This window comes from Takifugu flavidus, chromosome 19 (assembly GCF_003711565.1).
Source record: "Takifugu flavidus isolate HTHZ2018 chromosome 19, ASM371156v2, whole genome shotgun sequence".
In the NCBI taxonomy this organism is placed as follows: domain Eukaryota; kingdom Metazoa; phylum Chordata; class Actinopteri; order Tetraodontiformes; family Tetraodontidae; genus Takifugu; species Takifugu flavidus.
In genome coordinates, this window is record NC_079538.1 from 1,376,225 (window position 1) to 1,398,684 (window position 22,460).

The 22,460-nt window shown below is 48.7% G+C and overlaps 5 protein-coding genes across 14 annotated transcripts in view; 1 reads left to right on the plus strand and 4 right to left on the minus strand.

Moving 5' to 3' along the window:
* disp1 (dispatched homolog 1 (Drosophila)) overlaps positions 1 to 2,083 on the plus strand; it is a 49,973-nt gene extending 47,890 nt beyond the window's left edge. For both annotated transcript variants that reach the window (XM_057016415.1, XM_057016416.1), the window contains one exon: positions 46 to 2,083. In XM_057016415.1, coding sequence (XP_056872395.1) covers positions 46 to 1,827 — 1,782 coding nt within the window. In that variant the 3' untranslated portion in view covers positions 1,828 to 2,083. The remainder of the gene's footprint in view (positions 1 to 45) is intronic.
* Positions 2,084 to 3,735: 1,652 nt separating this feature from the next.
* LOC130515868 (toll-like receptor 5) lies at positions 3,736 to 9,179 on the minus strand. Of its 8 annotated transcripts, none has more exons than XM_057016423.1 (7): positions 8,895 to 9,179; positions 8,059 to 8,123; positions 7,800 to 7,933; positions 5,056 to 7,342; positions 4,817 to 4,905; positions 4,329 to 4,578; positions 3,736 to 4,170 (listed from the first exon to the last, which is right to left on the minus strand). In XM_057016423.1, the coding sequence occupies exons 3-6, from the start codon at positions 7,845 to 7,847 to the stop codon at positions 4,363 to 4,365; spliced, it is 2,640 nt and encodes an 879-aa protein (XP_056872403.1). In that variant the 5' UTR covers positions 7,848 to 7,933; positions 8,059 to 8,123; positions 8,895 to 9,179; the 3' UTR covers positions 3,736 to 4,170; positions 4,329 to 4,362. The 8 variants fall into 8 exon arrangements, with proteins under 8 accessions (XP_056872403.1, XP_056872404.1, XP_056872402.1 ...); XM_057016424.1 differs by having other exon boundaries at positions 7,800 to 7,936; XM_057016422.1 differs by having other exon boundaries at positions 7,800 to 7,936; positions 8,032 to 8,123.
* Positions 9,180 to 9,330: 151 nt separating this feature from the next.
* LOC130515869 (thrombomodulin-like) lies at positions 9,331 to 12,124 on the minus strand. Its single transcript, XM_057016426.1, is given in 1 exon segment — positions 9,331 to 12,124. A coding segment is annotated over 1 exon segment (1,629 nt). The 5' UTR covers positions 11,944 to 12,124; the 3' UTR covers positions 9,331 to 10,314.
* A 2,321-nt stretch (positions 12,125 to 14,445) lies between these two features.
* On the minus strand, positions 14,446 to 17,290 carry LOC130516084 (thrombomodulin-like). Its single transcript, XM_057016873.1, is given in 2 exon segments — positions 14,446 to 15,664; positions 15,666 to 17,290. Coding segments are annotated over 2 exon segments (1,626 nt in total). The 5' UTR covers positions 17,069 to 17,290; the 3' UTR covers positions 14,446 to 15,441.
* A 353-nt stretch (positions 17,291 to 17,643) lies between these two features.
* Positions 17,644 to 20,034, minus strand: LOC130516083 (fibulin-2-like). Of its 2 annotated transcripts, none has more exons than XM_057016872.1 (2): positions 17,736 to 20,034; positions 17,644 to 17,693 (listed from the first exon to the last, which is right to left on the minus strand). In XM_057016872.1, exon 1 carries the CDS (start codon positions 19,851 to 19,853, stop codon positions 18,435 to 18,437), a length of 1,419 nt encoding a protein of 472 aa, XP_056872852.1. In that variant the 5' UTR covers positions 19,854 to 20,034; the 3' UTR covers positions 17,644 to 17,693; positions 17,736 to 18,434. The 2 variants fall into 2 exon arrangements, with proteins under 2 accessions (XP_056872852.1, XP_056872851.1); XM_057016871.1 differs by having other exon boundaries at positions 17,644 to 17,703.
* Between the last annotated feature and the right edge of the window lie 2,426 nt (positions 20,035 to 22,460).

Below are 22,460 nucleotides of genomic sequence, written 5' to 3' on the forward strand. Positions count from 1 at the left end.
CTGCTGCGGTACGTTTTGTGAGATTAATGGTTGTCGCTGTTGCAGGTGGATGCCTGGATCACAGAGGAGTTGCGACATGCCCCCGCCGGCCTCAGTCACGGCTGGTTCATCAGCAGCCTGGAGTTTTATGACCTTCAGGACAGTTTGTCTGGTGGTACCCTGGTTGCCATGGCACTGTCAGTGGCGGTGGCATTCAGTGTCATGCTGTTAACCACCTGGAACGTCATCATCAGCCTCTACGCCATTCTGTCAATCGCAGGAACCATATTTGTCACTGTGGGGTCCTTGGTGCTCCTCGGCTGGGAGATGAATGTTTTGGAGTCCGTCACCATTTCGGTGGCGGTAGGATTGTCGGTGGACTTTGCCGTCCACTATGGCGTGGCCTACCGACTTGCTCCGGAGCCCGACCGTGAAGGAAAGGTCATTTTCTCTCTCAGCCGCATGGGCTCTGCCATCGCCATGGCAGCGCTGACCACCTTCGTTGCGGGCGCCATGATGATGCCCTCGACCGTGTTGGCCTACACTCAGCTGGGCACGTTCATGATGCTGATCATGTGCATCAGCTGGGCCTTCGCCACCTTCTTCTTTCAGTGCATGTGTCGTTGTCTGGGGCCCCAGGGCAACTGTGGCCAGATCCCGCTGCCCAAACAGCTGCAGTGTCAGGTCTTCTCTGAGGTTACACCAGCAGGCCCGTCCTCTCAAGGAAAGGGCTCCTACGGAGGGGGGGGTGAGGCGGAGCATTATGAATTAGAGCCGCTGGCCTCCGATCAGAAAATTGAGGATAAACCCAAGGAAGAGCAGGAGGCGTGCAGCCAGCCCTGTAATGGGATCTCTTCTCTCCACCACATGGGCTCTTATTCCAGCCCCCAAGGTAAGAGCAAACCTGAGGCCGGCAGAAACAGCACGGACAATGGCGTTATGGTCCCGCTCGGCCCGCCACTGCGCTGCCGGTCTCCTCAAACCACCAACTGTACGTGTGGGGACCCGCCGCCTCCTCACCTGCATCAAGACTGGGCCCCCCACCCCTGTGCTCCGACCCCACAGGACCCTGACACTCCGCAGCTCTTCCCCCGATCGACAAACACCAGTAATAAACAAAAGGCAGGCTTGCTAACTACAAATCTGGACCCAGTGTACACCCACATGGACTGCCACATGCACTATGTCCACTGCTCCCCTGCCCATTCCCACCACCACCACTCCCAGGGAAGACTTGCGACTCCAAGGCAAGGAGCCCCCCACAGCTGCCATCTCAGGAATTACTGCGCCCACACTGCGAGCCAGCAGGCTGGTTCATCCGGAGAACCCAGATTCACAGCTCAGAGCCCGGACAGAAGCCCCTCCTCAGCCATCGCGGGAGCAGCGGACTGTCAGAGACACGACACGGGCCGCTCAAGCCCAGACGGGAGTCAAAACCTCAAGCCCCCATCCCCGAAACGACCCCAGACTCAACACCCCTCCCCCACGTCAGGCGCAGCTCAATCAGCCGGTGTCGAAAGACAGACGGCAAAAGACAGTGAGCCTTGTTCCGGAGGTACCCCAGCACCCGCCACCACACAGACAGCAACGCAGGGGGACGCTCAGACCCCCGGCAGCCAGGAGAAGCTGGCCAGCGTTCCCCTCACACCGGAGGAAAGCCTCCGTCCGTGTCGGCAGAGCCCCAAAAGAGAGCGGGCGTTGTGCGCCTCGCCAAAGAGACTCTACTGTTACAACAGGACGTTGAAAATGAAATGCAGCTCCACTTCAGAGTTTAACGTGCCAAAAAGCGACACCAGCGTGCCTCCTATTGCAATAAACACCACCCACTCGCCTGAGAGCCTGTGTTGAGAAAGTCACATTTTAGGAAGAGTTTTTTGTCCACATCAAGCAGCTGATGTCCAGAAAAAAGAAGCAACACGTCACCTGTGCACTCAAGAAAGGCCTTTGTTGACCAAGTGCCTCAGAAAAGAGCATGGAGATACAGAATATCTTGTCCACCTGTCGTCCCCCAGGCTTTGTGAGCCACATTGTGTTTGATTTTTACAGTGAAACGTGCATTGAACGTATGTAATTTTGGTGCCATTAAAAGTGCTTTCACCTTAAATTGAAGGTATCGGAGTGGGACTACTTAACCCCTGTGCTGGGCTGAATCCCCAGCAGCCTCATCAGCACCAACGTGCCACATTTTGAAGCGTGATCAATTCTCCACGTGTTCGGCTCACCACCACATGATTAAAATGTCCTCTTTTTTAACTGGTTGCCTTCCTGTGGTTTTAAATGAGCTTAGATTCTGTTTCCTTTCCTTCTAAACATGGCTGACCGTGCACTGACGTGCGGCAGCGACCGACGGACGTGTTTAATGAGTGGCGAAGCGGCTGATGCTTTAAAGCAGCTGCAGCTATTGTGTTTGCAATAACAGTGGATTAAATGACCGTGTAGTTTGTTCCCAGTTGTGCAGAGCTCGGGTGTTGTTTTGGTCGGTCTGTCGGCGTCAGCCACGCCACGCCACGCCACGCCGCCTCGGCCCACTATAATAGTGACTTCTGACTTTTCTGGTCAAATCCTTGGTTTTTATCCCAACTTGGGAAAGTTGCATGATAAATTGCTGCTATTTCTGCTGCTCGAGGACCTTAACTGGGGCACTTTGACTGTCACCACAGTAAATTTAACCCCACTTTGTTAGGGCAGCTGCCTCGTTTGTCGTCTTCGTGGTCGAGCTGACGGCGGACAGACCGACTACCAAACATAATCCACATCTTGGCTTCTCCACTACTGAATGCATCACACATGAAGTTTCTGTGGCGCAAACAGAGGGCTGACTCCTCTGCTCTGAAAACATTTCACCGCAGACAGGCTAATGGGAGGAAAAGTCCCATCATGCTTTGCTCTTTCTCTCCCCCCTTGTCCCCGTCACACCTCCTAAACCCCAGAACAAACTGCCACAAACAAACAAACCCTTAAAAACACATGACGCCAGAGACGCTGGCACAGAGGACTCGCTTGATGCTTCATGTGAGGAAGGAACCTTCCTATTTTTGGCTCCCAGCTCAGCGTGTGTTGACCTCCGACCTCCTCCATCACTGTCAGGGAACCCCCACACCTCTCTTCTCCTCAGACTTGCGTGAGCATCCCTGTAATTATATTTACCTAAAAAGAGGTCAAATATTAGCTCTGGCCTTGGGGGGGGGCTTTATTACATTTCCCCGTGATGGAGAAACTCCACAGCTTGTGTACCTTTGCTGACTTTAATCTGCAGGCCTGAAATAACTGAAGACGCTGCCGAGCTGCACCGCTTGTTTACAAGGCAAACATTTGCTTCCACTTTTCAAATTAGATTTTAGCTGAGGCGCTGGACTTCAGATTTATGGAAGTAAGACAGGGTTTCTTTTTTTTAACATCAAGCCCATCTTTTTTCGGGGGAACAAAGTGGTGAAGTCAACCGAACACACCAAAGCTTTCTGCTGTAGCGTGATAGCTTCACAGGTGCACTTTAGCCATAAATGTCATTTTCTTGTTGGTGTTGATGGACAGATGGATGTCCATTCTAGTGCCTCATATTAAAAAAATAATCATGTCACAGACGAGTTGAGGAACCAAAACATTGAAGGTTCTGGGTTCATTTTCTGGCTATAAATGTACTGAATATAAAACAGCATCTAGTATCCAGGCTGCTGTATATTAAACTAGAAAAGCTGCACATCTAAAAAGGTACTAAATATTTTTAGTGGGAACGGAAAATAAAAGTCAAATTCCAAGTGAGAGGAAAGGAAAATAGTTTATTTACAATTTGTATTGCATATCGTTTTTTTGTTTTGTTTTACTAGTTAAAAAGTGGTTTTGAAGATAAATTGATTTTTAATTGGCCGATAATCTCTTTAACATGTGCCCACCGGCCGCACCAGGACAGTCGGACTGGTGTATAAGAAGCATGTGGTGGAGGGAGGGCAGACAAATGTGTCCAGATTAATGGACTGTCCACAGTGTATAAGATGAAGGAGCCTGCAGACCGGCTCTAATGTTCACAACAGCTGGCTCATAAAGACCAGGAGGACGCTGGCGGCGGGGCCAACAGGACGGAAGCTGTTCCTCTGCCCAGTAGCTTCCTGTTTTCAGTCAGCGCTGACCTCTGTCATCTTCCAGTCCAGCAGGCAGGACGCTGAGCAAAGCTGCTGCAGGAGAGAGTCCACCAGTCTGTGACACCAATTTAGGACATATGAAAGCTTAAATATTTCACATCTCCACTTCATGGAAGTTTGTTTTGGTTTTTTCAGTCAGTTATCTTTCACATGATCCAAGAATCATTTTCTTTGTGACAACTCGTGAGAGAAAATGACAATTATGTCTCTTACGTGTCACCGGCTGATGGAGTTGAGCAGCTCTCGCTCAGAGTTGCGGCGCTCTGATGCCCTGAAGCTGGATGCTCTCTGCCTCCTCTTTGCCCTCGGCAAACGTTTTCACTTTCGTGTCTTTGAGCAGCAGCGAGACGAGCTGCTCATAGAACCAGTCCAGGTCCTGAGGATCCTCCGGCCAAGTCAGGTACTGTCGCCTCTGGACAAACGCCCTGACTGCGTTACACCTCATCAGTTGATAGTGCGCCACCTACAGGCGAGATGTGCACAAGAAGAGCTTAAGAAACGCATTGAGATGCGGAAAGCCTGACACCTAGTGGCGAGAGGTGAGTAGTGGTTTACAGTTAACTGATCCAGCGGATGGAAACTGGTTTTCTGGCGTTTTGGGGTTTTATTTCTGGAAAGAAGCTTTAATCGATTTCGGTTTAAATGTGAGTAGCTAATAAAAATTAAGACAACGACTGAGGGAATGAAAATGGAAAACGCACTTTTCCAACCACCACCATAACCAGAATATTGGTCAGCTCCTCCAACATGCGACCTTGAGCCAGTGAGAATGCCTCCAAACACCAGCCATCTGAAGAGAGGAACAATTACTATGATTAGATGATTAATCCATCACCTAAAGTGTGAAGAAATAAATACAACATTTAATGTTGCTGCTGTGGTTGCTAATATCAGTTAATAGGACTCATTCTGCAATCTGACAGCAAACCAATCGCTGCACCTTTCAGGAACTCCTTAGACACGACACACAAAGTCTTGCGGCTGCCCCAGATGGCGTCTCTGATGTTGGAGAGATGGTCCTCGCCGGGCAGGAAGTCTCTGGCCTCCAAACAGCAGCGGAAGGTGTTGTCCGACAGCTGGCTGTCCAGCTTCTTCAGCACAGCAGCCTCCACCCACCTGTAGTCTTTGCTGCTGAAGCACAGGAAGACGTCGTACGGCTGCTCGTCCGTGATCGCCGGTGGTTTGGGGGCGTCCAGAACCTTTCTCACGATCTTTTTATAGGCAACAAAAATGCGCCCTCGGAGACGCGCGTACGCGGCCCCACAGAGGACGGCCGTGATGACAAGGCCAGCTGTGAAGACGAAGAGCGCAAACCTGAGTCCGCGGGTGGATTCCTCATCATCTACCTCGCAGGCTTCAACGGTCCTGGAGTAATTCAGCAGGGGCAGGTTCTGGAGAGCTGCTGGAAACGCACATCTGTACTCCGCCACTGGGCTCAGGTGGGTCACATTGGTGGCGTTGAGCCACGCCAGGAAGGCCTGCAGATGGCAGTCGCAGTGGAAGCGATTTCCTTCGAGGTCGAGGAGGATCAGCGTTTGGAAAATCCCAGGGTCCGGGGATGCCAGGAAGTTCCCCAAAATGTGGAGAATGGCCAGACTGGTGGGAAAGACGTCCGACTGCAGATACGTTAAAGCGTTGAAGGAGAGGTCGATCTCATGGACCGAGCTCAGGCCGGCGAAAATTCCCTGTGGGAGACTTTCCAGGGAGTTGAAGCTTAAATTCAGACCGCGCAGATTGCAGAGGTGATCGAACAAATCGAGGCACTTTCCCTCCATCCAGACCTTCTGCAGGCAGCTGTCGTGGACATCCAACACTTTCAAGGTGCCATTAATGGGGACTGCCCATTTCCGATTCAGGGTGCACCACTTGATCAAGTTCCCGCCAAACATTAAAGTCTCAAGACGATGAAAATCAGTTATAAGCATGTAGACATCCTCCAAGTTGTTCAGTCTGTTGTCTCTGACGTCCATGTAGGTGCTGTTCGCAGCCAGGTCCATGACACTGTACAGAGAGTCCAACTTGTTGTCCCCCAACAGTAGGAACTCTAACTTTGGTAAAGATGCGGGAGAGCCGAGCTTCCGGAGCGAGTTCCCTGTCAGGTATAATCCTCGTAGTTCAGGAAGGCCACTGAAGGCTTTGGAACCCAGTGCGCCAATGTGGTTGTAAGACAGATCCAACACCCTGAGCTCCGACAGGCTTCCGAATGTATCCGCGTAGATCTCTCCCAGCAGGTTGAAAGACAGGTTGAGCAGGCGTAAATGACCCTGGAGCCCGTTGAAGGCGTTCATCTGAATCTGGCCGACTTTGTTTCTAGAGACATCCAGAATCACCACGTTCCTCAGAGGTCGGAACACGGCACTCTTCAGAACATATATCCAATTTCCCGACAGGTCCATGGTATGAATCCCGCTGCTGACAAGGCCTTCAAATGTGTCCTCGTTGGGATCTGGCAGGTTGTTGTGTGAAAAGCCTTTGCCCATGTTGCTGGAGATTATGAGATGATTAATCAAAGTACCCTCGATTGCTTTGAGAAACCGACGCAGCGTGTTCAAGTTGAAGCCAGTGCTGGATAGGTCCAGCGTTCTGAAAGCCATCCGTCTGAAGGGGTTCCCACACTGCTCCCAGTCAAAGGTGGCGTCGTTCATTTTGTATAAATGAGCTGAGTTGAGACTGAGGCGGTGAAAGGACTTCCCTTGGAAACCCACCAGATCGCTCTCACACAGTCTTTCAATGGGGTTTAAGTCCAGATTCAGCTCAGTAAAATAAGTGAGTTGTGAGAAGAACAGCCCCGGACGCAGTGTTGATATCTGATTACCATAGAGGTCCAGCTCTTGTAGAGACAGGAGTGGCGCCAGGTAGCTTTCTGCCAGTACAGATTCTGTTAAACCGCAATAATCCAAGAAGAGCTGCTGGAGCCTGAAGAGCCCTGCAAAGGCTCTGGGCTCCAGCTGAAGGCCTCTGTTGTACCCGAGCACCAGGACTTGCAGCTTCCTCTGCCGGAGGAAGGCGTTGCTCCGTATGACCAGTGGCACCTGCTGATGCCCCAGATCCAGCTTCTCCAACTCCTGGTACAGCCTGAGGGAGGTTCTGTTGATCTCCCCGATGCGGTTCGTGTTGAGAAAGAGGCGGGTGATGTTGGGAGGCAAGAGGGGAACCCAGGAGTGGTTCTTGAAGGCGCAATTGGCAATGAGACCAGACAAAGTGCATGATGGGTAGCATGTGGACACCTGCAGGGTGAAAGGTCACATTTTACATCATGAAATGAAGGCTGAAAGAAGTTAAGATCTGAAGACATTTGATAAGATTTGGGGTAGATGGTGGTCCTGCTAAAGGTTTCTTCCTGTTCAAGGGGAGTTTTTCCTTGCCACTTGCTTGTTGGGGGTCAGGCCCTGGGATTCTGTGAAGCCCCTAGAGACCATTTTGAGTGTAACAGACGCTATATAAATAAAGATAAAGTTAAATTAATTTTGCAATTCTAAAGGTGACTAACTCATTAGCTTAGCATAACTGTCATCCATCTTTATTCATGCTGATGTTAAAAACAGGCCGGCCGGCTTTGGTTGCCCTGTTTCCAGCACATGCTTTGGACCTGAAATCTGAAAGTCACTTCAGTTGGACATTTATCCAAAATGAACTCTCCTCTCAGTTGTCATTATTCTGATTGAAGAAGGAGAAAAAGCTCACCTGGAGGTTCCACCAGAGGAAAACCAAGTGCAGAGATGATGTGGTCATACTGTCGACTCCAAAGTTTCAAAATAAGAGAAACCGAAAGGAGAGAAACGGCGCCCGTGTTTGCCTGGCAGGGTTCAAAGGTCACACTGCTGGAACACAAATATTCAGGCCTGATAGAAGCTTCCACATGTTGAACTGTGGACTAATAAAATGTCACAATATGCTCTGCCTTGTTTATTTGTACCGTCTCAACCAGCTGAGGTCTGCTTACATGACATTTCAGGATCATTTTCCCTCGGGAGGAGGGACAGACTCATGGATTCAGTATAAATGAAGCTGGATGAACTGAAGAAAACACAGAAGAGGGATTTTTGTTGAGCACTTAGAGAGAAAATTGTATTTATTGTGCTATTGGTTTAGAATACAGATGTGCTTCTGGGTTTATGAGTAGCTGTTTCTCTTAAGAAGGAATATAACAGTCAAAAAGCACAATAATTTAACTGTAAGATAACGAGGACCTTCAAAATGTGGTTTGCGATTAATATGAAGTACAGTCAGCAAGTTTTAGATCAGCAAAGTGCTTCTAGGGGTCAGAGACAGGACAGGAGATGGCCCAAAACCACTTCTGCTGCACTGGAGGCTCCCAAGAACCTCTGAAAAGGAAGAGAGCTGGACCAGCAAGACTTGCTCCAGAGGCCCAGGGGGCCACCCTGGCGGAGCTCCACATGTGCAGATATTCCAGAGGTCAAGTGTCCCAGCAGAGTCCTTTCAGAGTAAAAGCTTTTTCGCTGTGTTTTCTGCTGTAACGTAAAAAATAAAACTGCGTTTGAATTTCTTATGGGGGAGTATCAGCGCAGCAGCGCCATCTGCAGTGTTGCGCCATCACCTTCACACACACCTCAGCACCCAAACGCCCTGTTGGTGTTCCCGAACAGTGTGTAGGAGCAAACCGTGCGCACTTGGATCCTTTGCGTGTGGAACTAAATGTCTGCCTTCATCATCTGAGACGGGAACAACAAGAGAGACACGCATGGTCCCGCAACACGGTGCAAAAGGCGCGTTTGTCCCGCAGCTGCCTCCGCGCGGAACCGTGGGAAACGGACCTACCTGCGGCTCTGTTTGCGCGGATCATGGCGCAGACTCCTCTGCTGCGGTCCTCTCAGGCCGATAACAGGAAAGACTTTAGGTGTCGAAATGTTTGACTCAACCATCTGTTTCCTCTTTCTGACCCCCCGCTTTACTACTGAGATGATCTTTCACACGACTGCAGCCGCTCACGCTGCTTTGGTCCCGGCACCGCCTGCTCCTACCAGGCCCCCACAGGGGCGTGTCTGGGGAGGGATCCTAACCTTGACCTCTGTGTAACACATCATTAGGTCAGGAATGAAGGCCAAACTGCGAAGGTCTCTGTCTTATCATATAGATATTTATGTATTTATTTCGTCTTTTTTGCAGAAAAAAATAGTTTTGCACTTTAAAATGCAGTTCTCCAAAATTTAGTCACATTTTCCTTTGAAAACCCGCAAGATATCAGCATGAAACCAACATTTCAAATACTTTATTTCAGTGCATAACGTGTTGAAATGCACTCTTTTTGAGGCGCTTTCGTCACGAAGTCCTGCTCAGTCTGTGGTAAAGAAGAGTTTCAAGACATCTTTCAAAATGATTTAGAGAATTTGCCCTGACATGACACGTGTATCAATGAAAGATGGATATTTTTCAAACAGGAGCTGCATAAGAACATTATTTTCACCTCGTGAGTGGCTGACTTAAACCCGTGTTTAGTGCAGGAACTGATTCCCTTCTTTTGCTTCTGCTGGTTTCCTGCAAATGTACATTTATTGCATTTCATCTCATCGTACATGTTTGACAGAATTTGATGGGACATGATGTCGCGTCCCACTCCTGCATAAGACACACGCGCAATTCTGCAACGGGCTGTCTGTAATCCTACGCTTCTGCCACAAGATGGCGGTATAGGCACGCTTTTTTCATTTTTAAAAATTTTATTTTCCTATAAAAAAGTTTGAAAAAAAGTGTGTTCTAAAAATCTTTGTATATTTTCAGTTTTCTTGAAACTCTTGTTGCAACCCCACGTTTAATTTTGAATCAATCACACAAAAAAAACAATTTAAACATTTTAATATAAAAAATATTAAAGTCGTCGTCAGCAGTAACACCCTCGTGCAACGTTTTTCTGGGCCTGAAAATTCTTAATTTAAACTCCAAACTCAAATGTCAAATGTCGCGTTTGAAGAGTTTTCCTCCTACATAATGTTGAATTCATGTCACAGTTCTGACTTAATTATTCGGATTTTGATTCCAGAATTTCAGGGCATTTTTTAACAAATTCAACGTTCCAATGTTTCAGTACCGGACACATTTTTGTGTTTTCTGGGAGGGTTGTGTCATTGCTTTTTAATGTGTACATTCAGATGTCGCGCAGCTCTCTGCCTTCTCTCTCTCCTCTCTTTCTTTATATCATCTCTTTCTTTATCTATACATTTATCTCTCTCAGTCACTCTTTCTAGGCGTCAGACGTCACTGGTTGCAACGTGTGCGCTTCGTTCTCCGATGCTTTGACTCCATCCGCGCTCTCCATCTTCCCTTTTCCACAAAGGACGCGATAGGCCAGAAACATGAGCAGCGCAGTAATGAAGAGGGTGCACAGAACTATCCCCACAATCCCCCCCCTTGTTAGTATTGACGGCTGGATTGTCGCATCCGGCGGTTCTGTGGTGAGGCTTGGAGGCGTGCTGGACGCTCCAGAGCCCTCGTCCGGCCCAACCTCGATTTTTACGCACTTGTAATTGTCGACCAGCTTATATCCAGGAGAGCAAATGCACACATAGCTGCCGTAGGTGTTCTCGCAGTCCTGATCACAGTAGAAGGAGGAGCACTCGTCAATGTCCAAGCAGACAGCGTCCGGTTGTCTCTCCTCCAAGATGTAGCCTTCGGGACAGAAACATTGGTACCTGTCGTTCGGGTCGCACTCGGCCAGACATTCCTCCTCCCCGCAGTGGAGTTTACACCTGTGAGGCTCCTCCGGATCTTCCTTATAACCAGGATAGCACGAGCACACGTAGCTACCGGGCAGGTTGTCGCACATGTGTTCGCACGGGGCCGACGTGCACTCGTTTACATCCACGCACACGCCGCCCTTGTACCTGTATCCGTCCTTGCAGACGCACTGGAAGCCGCCGGCGGTGTTGACGCACCTGCTGTTCTCACCGGGACACTGCCGCGGGTCCGTGCAGTCGTTGAAATCCACGCACGACCTGCCGTCCGCGGCCAGTTTGAAGCCCTCTCTGCATGTGCACGCATAGGAACCTCCGTTTTCGTAACAGATGTGCGCGCAACGCAGCGACGCGCAAGGGTCTTCTTGCGTCTCTTCGCAGGTTACTTCATTCTCGGGGTTGATGGTTTTGCCCCGCGGGCAATAACACAAGGGCATTTTTTCGGGATCCTCCGTGCATTTTTACTCGCAGCCGCCCCCCAGGACGTCGCAGTTCCACGGCGCCTGTGTCCACTGTCCTGAGAAGCAGATGTATTTAGTCTCAGTTGGCATCCGGACGGCGGTGCTCCCAGGAGGGAGAGACAACAGGTCTTCGCCTTCGAACCCGATAGGGGTGCTATAGGTGAGAGTCTCACCCGCCCCAGCTTCCAGACTATTGCATGTCTCGTTGAAGCTGTACTCGCAGAGGAACCCGTCCATCCGTGTGTCACATGGTTCTCGAGTCCATTTGAAGCCATCCGCGGGCGAGACTGAGACGCAGCGGTGGGACGAGCAGCTGCTGTTGAAAGTTGTCGGCCAGTTAGAAAAGTCACTCTCGTTGTCTCCAGCCACCCAGAGGAACCCTTTCAGCTCGGCAGACCGGTCAGGACAGCCCGTCGGTAGATGTAAACCGATCCAGAACCGGCTGCTGGCGTCTCCCAGTAACTTTAAAAGAACATCATGCGCCACGCTGGAGCGCACTGTCATCAAGTTACCGCCCCGATCTTGACACTCACTCTGCGCCGCGCTAAAGTCTCCGAGAATTTTGGAAACAGTGAAACATTGGTTCCCGATGCAGTAGATGTTGTTCGGCTTAACGCCGCCGGTTCGTCCCCATAGCAAAGCGCACACGATGGCAATGAGCCGCGTCACATCATTCATGGTTGCGCTGCGGATGCGTCCTCCTTAAGTTCTTGCGCTTTCCAACAGCTCCGAGGCTCGTTTGCTAAACAAAACTACGTTCTGGCACGTTTTTATAACGCCCCAACTCCATGTTATGACCCCAGCGGAGGAAGGAAGCACCTTTAACGGCCCGTAGCGGTGCCTTGTGCTCCCTCACAGACGGCACCGCGGAGGCACGCCATTGGGGCCTCTACCAAACGCCCCCTGCAGAAACCCCTCCCCACTGCTCTCTGCCCACAAACTGTTCTAAAGAACCCAGTGGCGCCCTGACCACACTTTCAATTCAAAGACTCGTTTTCTTGTCTTGAAAATAGCAGCAGCTCTACAGGAGACGCGTCCGTTTGTCTGTTTCTGGAGAATGGCACCATTTTCCAGATGATGTGTAGGAATTGGAACGAGCTGATGTTTGCAGAGTCATCTTTTATTTATCATTAGGTCAGGAATGAAGGCCAAACTGCGAAGGTCTCTATCTTATCATATAGATATTTATGTATTTATTTCCATAGCTATGGACCAAGCTAATGAGTTGAACCAGTTTTTCAATAGGTTTGATTCTAGCTCCCCCTCCCCCAGCTGTCCCAATATTCCTCTGGATAACAATGGGTCCCCTTCAGACCTCCCAGAGCCCCTAACACCTCTGCCAACTTCTTCCCCCTCCCCCCTGTTGACACCCTACATGGATCCCAACATGTCACCCATCCCCCCGACAGGACTATCCTTCACGTCTGGGCAGGTGAGGAGAGAGCTGGAGAGGCTCAACCAGAGGAAGGCTGCCGGACCGGACGGCATCAGCCCACGAGTGCTGAGGAACTGCTCCAGGCAGCTGTGTGGAATACTGCAGCACCTGTTCAACCAGAGCCTTCATCTTCAGAGGATCCCAGTGCTTTGGAAGACATCCTGCCTGGTCCCGGTGCCAAAGAAGACCCATCCTGTGGCACCAAGTGACTACAGGCCAATAGCACTGACCTCCCACATTATGAAGGTCATGGAGCGGCTGGTGCTGTCACACCTCAGACCTCTGGTGAGCCCCTTTCAGGACCCTCTGCAGTTTGCCTATCAGCCCAAGGTGGGGGTTGATGACGCAGTGATATACCTGCTGCAGAGGGCTTACTCCTCCTTGGACAGACTAAACACCACAGTGCGGGTCATGTTCTTCAACTTCTCTTCTGCCTTCAACACCATCCAGCCAAGACTGCTGAGGGCGAAGTTGGAGAAGATGCAGATGGATGCTCCCCTTGTTTCTTGGATCGAGGACTACCGGACAGGTCGGCCACAGTTTGTGAGACTGCGGAGCTGTGTGTCCGACCCCCTGATGAGCAACACGGGAGCTCCTCAAGGAACTGTGCTCTCCCCATTCCTGTTCACCACCTACACAGCTGACTTCCAGTACCACTCTGAGACATGTCATCTCCAGAAGTACTCGGATGACACAGTCATAGTCGGGTGTGTGGAGAATGGACAGGAGGATGAATACAGGGACCTTGTGGAGAGTTTTGTTAGGTGGAGCAGGGAGAACCTTCTGCAGCTCAACATGACCAAGACGAAGGAGATGGTGGTGGACTTCAGAAAAAGCAAGTCCCCTCCCTCCCCAGTCGGCATTAGTGGGAAAGATGTGGAAATAGTCCCATCTTACAGGTTCCTGGGTGTTCAGCTGGACAATAAACTGGAGTGGTCCACAAACACCGATGCTGTCTACAAGAAGGCCATGAGCAGACTCTATTTCCTCAGGAGACTCAGGTCCTTCAGTGTTTGCAGCAGGATGCTCCACATGTTTTATCAGTCTGTCATGGCTAGCACCATCTTCTTTGCTGCAGTGTGCTGGGGTGCAGGCATTAAAGCAAAGGATGCCAACAGACTTAACAAACTGATTAAAAAGGCAGGGTCTGTTGTTGGCTGTAGACTTGACAACTTGGACGAGGTGGTGAGGGACAGGATGGTGTTGAAACTGCGGACAATCATGGACAATCCCTCCCACCCCCTCCATAACACAGTGGACAAACTGAGAAGCAGCTTCAGCAACAGACTCCTGCAGCCTCGCTGCTCTAAGGAACGGTACAGGAAGTCGTTCCTGCCGTCCGCTATCAGACTCTATAACTCATCCAAACCCAGCCAATAACAATAACTGTGTAATGTTCATGCTGTAATTTTATTTCTAATCTATTCTATATTTATGTATATATGCTTATAATGCTTATAATATGTATATATTATATATATATATATATATATGCTTATAATATATGCTGTATATATGCTTATAACATTCTAATCTTATCTGTATTTATTTTTTCTGTCTCTTTACTCTGCATACGCTGCTACTATAATTCAATTTCCCCACGGGGATGAATAAAGTTCATCTTAATCTTAATCTTAATCTCGTCTTTTTTGCAGAAAAAAATAGTTTTGCACTTTAAAATGCAGTTCTCTCCAAAATGTAGTCACATTTTCCTTTGAAAACCTGCAAGATATCAGCATGAAACCAACATTTCAAATACTTTATTTCAGTGCATAACGTGTTTAAATGCACTCTTTTTGAGGCGCTTTCGTCACGAAGTCCTGCTCAGTCTGTGGTAAAGAAGAGTTTCAAGACATCTTTCAAAATGATTTAGAGAATTTGCCCTGACATGACACGTGTATCAATGAAAGGTGGTTATTTTTCAAACAGGAGCTGCATAAGAACATTATTTTCACCTCATGAGTGGCTGACTTAAACCCGTGTTTAGTGCAGGAACTGATTCCCTTCTTTTGCTTCTGCTGGTTTCCTGCAAATGTACATTAATTGCATTTCATCTCATCGTACATGTTTGACAGAATTTGATGGGACATGATGTCGCGTCCCACTCCTGCATAACTACCCCACGAGACACGCGCGCAATTCTGCAACGGGCTGTCTGTAATTCTACGCTTCTGCCACAAGATGGTGGTATAGGCACGCTTTTTTCATTTTTAAAAATTTAATTTTCCTATAAAAAAGTTTGAAAAAAAGTGTGTTCTAAAAATCTTTGTATATTTTCCGTTTTCTTGAAACTCTTGTTGCAACCCCACGTTTAATTTTGAATCAATCACAAAAAAAACAATTTAAACATTTTAATATAAAAAATATTAAAATCGTCATCAGCAGTAACACCCTCGTGCAACGTTTTTCTGGGTCTGAAAATTCTTAATTTAAACTCCAAACTCAAATGTCAAATATCGCGTTTGATGAGTTTTCCTCCTACATAATGTTGAATTCATGTCACAGTTCTGACTTAATTATTCGGATTTTGATTCCAGAATTTCAGGGCATTTTTTTAACAAATTCAACGTTCCAATGTTTCAGTACCGGACACATTTTTGTGTTTTCTGGGAGGGTTGTGTCATTGCTTTTTAATGTGTACATTCAGATGTCGCGCAGCTCTCTGCCTTCTCTCTCTCCTCTCTTTCTTTATATCATCTCTTTCTTTATCTATACATTTATCTCTCTCTCAGTCACTCTTTCTAGGCGTCAGACGTCACTGGTTGCAACGTGTGCGCTTCGTTCTCCGATGCTTTGACTCCATCCGCGCTCTCCATCTTCCCTTTTCCACAAAGGACGCGATAGGCCAGAAACATGAGCAGCGCAGTAATGAAGAGGGTGCACAGAACTATCCCCACAATCCCCCCCCTTGTTAGTATTGACGGCTGGATTGTCGCATCCGGCGGTTCTGTGGAGGCTTGGAGGCGTGCTGGACGCTCCAGAGCCCTCGTCCGGCCCAACCTCGATTTTTACGCACTTGTAATTGTCGACCAGCTTATATCCAGGAGAGCAAATGCACACATAGCTGCCGTAGGTGTTCTCGCAGTCCTGATCACAGTAGAAGGAGGAGCACTCGTCAATGTCCAAGCAGACAGCGTCCGGTTGTCTCTCCTCCAAGATGTAGCCTTCGGGACAGAAACATTGGTACCTGTCGTTCGGGTCGCACTCGGCCAGACATTCCTCCTCCCCGCAGTGGAGTTTACACCTGTGAGGCTCCTCCGGATCTTCCTTATAACCAGGATAGCACGAGCACACGTAGCTACCGGGCAGGTTGTCGCACATGTGTTCGCACGGGGCCGACGTGCACTCGTTTACATCCGCGCACACGCCGCCCTTGTACCTGTATCCGTCATTGCAGACGCACTGGAAGCCGCCGGCGGTGTTGACGCACCTGCTGTTCTCACCGGGACACTGCCGCGGGTCCGTGCAGTCGTTGAAATCCACGCACGACCTGCCGTCCGCGGCCAGTTTGAAGCCCTCGCTGCATGTGCACGCATAGGAACCTCCGTTTTCGTAACAGATGTGCGCGCAACGCAGCGACGCGCAAGGGTCTTCTTGCGTCTCTTCGCAGGTTACTTCATTCTCGGGGTTGATGGTTTTGCCCCGCGGGCAATAACACAAGGGCATTTTTTCGGGATCCTCCGTGCATTTATACTCGCAGCCGCCCCCCAGGACGTCGCAGTTCCACGGCGCCTGTGTCCACTGTCCTGAGAAGCAGATGTATTTAGTCTCAGTTGGCATCCGGACGGCGGTGCTCCCAGGAGGGAGAGACAACAGGTCTTCGCCTTCGAACCCGATAGGGGTGCTATAGGTGAGAGTCTCACCCGCCCCAGCTTCCAGACTATTGCATGTCTCGTTGAAGCTGTACTCGCAGAGGAACCCGTCCATCCGTGTGTCACATGGTTCTCGAGTCCATTTGAAGCCATCCGCGGGCGAGACTGAGACGCAGCGGTGGGACGAGCAGCTGCTGTTGAAAGTTGTCGGCCAGTTAGAAAAGTCACTCTCGTTGTCTCCAGCCACCCAGAGGAACCCTTTCAGCTCGGCAGACCGGTCAGGACAGCCCGTCGGTAGATGTAAACCGATCCAGAACCGGCTGCTGGCGTCTCCCAGTAACATTAAAAGAACATCATGCGCCACGCTGGAGCGCACTGTCATCAAGTTACCGCCCCGATCTTGACACTCACTCTGCGCCGCGCTAAAGTCTCCGAGAATTTTGGAAACAGTGAAACATTGGTTCCCGATGCAGTAGATGTTGTTCGGCTTAACGCCGCCGGTTCGTCCCCATAGCAAAGCGCACACGATGGCAATGAGCCGCGTCACATCATTCATGGTTGCGCTGCGGATGCGTCCTCCTTAAGTTCTTGCGTCTTCCAACAGCTCCGAGGCTCGTTTGCTAAACAAAACTACGTTCTGGCACGTTTTATAACGCCCCAACTCCATGTTATGACCCCAGCGGAGGAAGGAAGCAGCTTAAACGGCCCATAGCGGTGCCTTGTGCTCCCTCACAGACGGCACCGCGGAGGTCATTCCCGAGGCGCTGCTTTTACGCATGTGCGCAGCGACGCAACGCTGACGCACGCAATTGGGGCCTCTACCAAACGCCCCCTGCAGAAACCCCTCCCCACTGCTCTCTGCACACAAACTGTTCTAAAGAACCCAGTGGCGCCCTGACCACACTTTTAATTCAAAGACTCGTTTTCTTGTCTTGAAAATAGCAGCAGCTCTACAGGAGACGCGTCCGTTTTTCTGTTTCTGGAGAATGGCACCATTTTCCAGATGATGTGTAGGAATTGGAACGAGCTGAGGTTTACAGTCATCTTTTATTTATATCTTGTGATTAATCTGTTATTGCACCGACACCAACGCGGTCCAGGATTAAAGCAAGATAAACCAGAGACAAGGCGCTCAGTTCACTTGTGTTTATTTAGTACTCTCTCTCTCTCTCTCTCTCTCTCTCTCTCTCTCTCTCTCTCTCTCTCTCTCTATCTATGAGAACAGTAAAAGTTACAGATACAGCAGCAGCTTTTGCATGTCTTGGCGGATGTCAGAGTTTTTACAGGGGTTTATACAGTAACGCCGTGAACATTTATATGGTCGGTCAGTGTGACGTGACAGTGTCATGGTAATTCTAATGACCTGATGTGCACAAAGCAGCAGAACATTAGACCTTCAGTGTAGTTGCGGCACAATTCAGTTCAACAGTGACCAGTTTCAGGGGAATGTGCTCCATAAACTGGATCTCACATTCATGATCATAATCACAGCACCAGACAAGTCTGGTTCTCAAAACACATTAGCTCATGAAAGAGCACATTTCAAAACAGTCACACCCAGGAAAGCATTCAAATAAACAAAAAAATAAATAACTAGTGAAGAGGAAATGATAAATGGTGCTTTAGACTCAACATAAAGACGACAGTTGCCAGGTAAATTAACCTGATATTAGAATATTATGTGACAAATTAATTCAAAGGTGTAATCTGACTGTATTTAACTTCAGTATGTGTAATGTTTTTAAACCAATATACCTGGAGGAAAAAAAATCCACAATCAAACGAAATTAACAGTTTAAAAAATGCATTTGGGAGATTTGCGGCCTCTGGGAAAAGTCCTCCCAGAAATGTTTCGTAGTTTCTCCATCACCACTCATCGTGTTGCGTTTCGTCTTTAAAAGCCTTTACATGATTGAAGGAGATCACAAGGACAACCTCTTGTATGTGTCGGTGGTGACCTGCTGCAGGTGGAAGATGTCGATGTTTGTGTGTTTGAGGGACGTCAGGTCAAATCTGCGGCACCGTTTCACCGCGTTATAGATGAGGAAGAAGATCAGCGTGGCGCACAACAGCAGGAAGACGGTGATGCCCAGCACGCTGCCGGCCTTGATGTAAGACGGCACCAGGGCCGGCTGAGGGGTGACCGGGATGAGGTAAGAGGCCGTGGAGCTTGACCCGTCCTCCTGCCCATCATCCACGGGTAAACACCGGTGTTCTCCGTGGAGCCTGAAGCCCTCAAAGCAGCCGCACCTGAAGCCTCCGAACAGGTTGACGCACGTATGCTCGCACTGCTTCCCCATCTCGCACTCGTCGATGTCTGTGCAGATGTTGGAGCCATTGCTGGTGTCCAGGATGAACCCCGCCGGGCAGAAACACTGCACATTGGATTCCGCATTCCTGTCACACGAGGCCAGGCACTGTCTCTCCGTGCAGAGCCTGTCGCACTTGGTGAGGTCTCCCACTCTCACCTGGTAGCCTTCATAACATGCGCATTCATAAACCCCCTGGCGCTTCACGCACAACTGGTGCTCGCACTCGAAACAGATGCTGTTGTTCACGCACACTCCTTCCTCTTCTATGAATCCATCTCTGCACACACACTCGAAGCCTCCCTCCTTGTTCACGCACACTTCGCCAGCGCGCGTGCACAAGTCGCTGTCTTCACAGTTGTTCACGTCCTCGCAGGTGACGCCGTTGCTGTTAAGGCTTTGCTCCCCGGGGCACGTGCATGTGTTTGTTGTTTGGTTGCAGCCGCGTTCACAGCCGCCGAGCATCACCTCACAGTTCCAAGGAGCCTTCAGCCACTGGTCACCGAAGCAGACGTGCTTCGATTCCAGATGTTTGTCGCCAGCTGTTATCACCATCGCTGTGGTTCCCTCTGGAAAAGTTTGGGAATCCCGCACCTCGAAGTCCATGGGGGCGGTGTAAACGACCTGGGGGGCCCCAGCAACTTTCACGGGTCCACACGGGTTTGTGAGTGGATATTGGCACAGATATCCCAAAAGGTTTTTGTGGCACGGCTCCCAACTCTGCGCGAAGGAATCTGTCGAAACAGCGATGGAGGAGCAGTTTTGGGGAGTTGCCACGGCTTCCTGCTGCTCCAGCCACAATTTCCCACTGGGTAGAAGCTTAAAAATGTCCGCTAATGTGGTCATGTTGTACTTGAACAACTGCCCGTTGAAGGTTTTACAGCTTTTCTGCGCGCCTGAGAAGTCAGTGGAGTCCACGAAGACCGCAACGCACCGATTGTCGGTGCAGCGGCCGGTGTGGGAGAGCAGCGCTTCCTCCAGCCCGCAGAGGAAAACCAGGACAAGAAGACACGGGTTTGCTGAAGGACTCATGATGTCGAGGTTACAGCAGCTGGCGGTCCAAAGTTCCGAGTTGTGTCCGGAGCCGACGCGGTGACTGGGAGCAGAACATAATCCCCATTTATAAAAGACTGCGACTGTCGTCCGCCCCCCCGCAGCAGCAGCAGTCGAGGAAGGAAGTTCTGTTCTTGTCCGTGTTTCAGCTCGGGTCTGATTGCTCAACACCCCCACCCCTCTCCCTACCCCAAAGGTTCTTATCAGAAAGACTGGCCCATCACATAAACACACAGTGTGCGCGCGCACATGGACGTTTAATAAGAACAGGATGAAGAAATCCCATAAGATCATGCGTAAATCCAGTTCCCTGGAAAATGAAATTGCTAAAATTCGCCTCAAATGATGCAAAGGATCAAAGGATGCAAATGTGCTTTAGTGAGAGTGGATGACGTCACAGTCGGACATTTTCCGAAGAAAAATGTAAGTGTAAAATATAATTACAAATAATTTTTTTCAAATCTCAAGTTTTCAAAATAATAAAACAACAAACAAATCAAAATAACAACAATAATGATGATAATAACTAGAATAATAACAACAATAGCTATTATAACTATAATAATAATTATACTACTACTACTAATCATAATGTTAATAATAATAACAATAACAACAACAACAACAACAATAATAATAATAACTGCTGAAATCAACTTTTAAAAAATGCCATTTTCTGATATGAATAGAGTGAAGTGGTTTTTATCATTTAACCATCACAAAAACATTTATTTGAAAAGATTTGGGGGCTTTATTTTTCTCCGAGGCAGCAGCACATGTTCACATGAAGCCACGAGCTTTTCCACCCACTTATTTGGTTGCTGCTATAACCAAAGTTTAACTAGAGGTCGTCACAGATTCATCCTGCGTGTTATTAAAGTAAGAACACTTGCTCAGAAAATGGGGCACCTTTTAGGTCGCCTGATAAAAGTCACATGATTACCTCCAAAATGTATGTAATGTGAAATGAGCCTTGTCGCCATAGGCATCATTTTAAGGGAGGGTTTCACTCCGTTTCTGTGGTTAAAACTAAAAGATTCCAAAGAAAATTCTAAACTTGCCGACTAATGATTTATCTTCATATTCCTGCCCGTCTGCTGCATCTCTTACTGTCCATGTGTAACTTCTGCAGATCCCATTAACACTGTCATTTCCTCCCTGTATTACACAAATGTAGTTTTTCTCTAATTAAAGATCACAAACTAAAAAAGAACATACATCCTTCCAGGAAATACTCCGACTCATGGCAGACATGTTTCCTTGCCAACTAACATTAGAGAACACATGAGGGTCTCATTCCGTCATAATTCCCGTACGACTGTGCTTGTTTCAGCAACTCCACAGGGAACCATTCTACCTTCATCATTCCACTAGGGGCTCAGTGGAGGAAATAAGGCTGGACACACTTCCACAGAACGAGGAAACAAAGCTCCATGGGGTTCTGCCCGGTTAGGCCTCAAAGAATGTGATCATATCCGATCAATTCACTCAAGAATGACGTCTCAGGGGTGTGTGCATGTATGCGCATGTGACAAGAATGAGGCTATAGCTTCTGAATGAAAGCCAGGTATATGTGAGCTGTTCTATGACTCACAGAGGTGACAGGCACTGTGCTTCTTCATGGCGGTGGAGGGAATGGGGCGGATGCCCGCAGGGGCGGGGAATGCTTTGTTCACCCTGAAGGAACAAAAATAATCACTTCTGTTTGGATTTAATGAGACAACAGTAAAGTTTAATGTCCTGAACCTCGGGACAGCGGCTGGCCTGGATTCAGTCCAGCATAATAAACACAATCCACAAGGAGTGCCTTTGTCGACATGGAACAGACGCCTCGGTCTCGGAAAATATTTGGTTTGATCGGTATCTTTACTGGCGATATCTGAACCGGTTACCTTGTATGACCAAAGCACACAGCAAGTCCACGCTTTGTAAGATTTAGGGTCAGCGCCAACCACCTCAGTTTGGGTATTTGTATATTGTGACATCATTTCTGCCATTATTGTTACATAAGATTTATGTGACTTGCTGATGGTTCCTCTCCTCTCTTTTCTAGGCAGGCAAAGGCAGGGGCTCCAACATCAGGCCCACTGGTTAGATCCAGGGCAGATGTGTGGAGATCCTGAAGGCGCGTTGTTTCATCAGCTTTGCTAGTGAGACCAGAGCAACATGATGGACTTTGAGAGAAAAACCAACAAACAATACAACCTGGAGAAACCTTGGAAAACTGACCTGAAACTGACCCAACAGGAAGCTCATTTGCTTAGCTAGCTTGCAATGCACCTAATTCAAGGAAGATAGACTCTTTATAACATAATGTGGGGAATTTCTGCAGCCACTTTTGTGTTTTAAGACTTTTGTCATTTTCGTGGTTATTTTTCTCTGCGTTGATGCATCTTTGAGTCAGAGTTTACACGTACGACTCTTTCCTGGAAGTTGAACTTAAACTTTCAGTGTCACGTTTGGGATAGTTAATGATGTTCAAATACAGCCAAGGACAATAGATACTGAGTGAGTGCAGAAGGAAAACGGAGCTGTTTCCATGTCCTGGACAATGATAAAAGACACACACACACACACACACACACA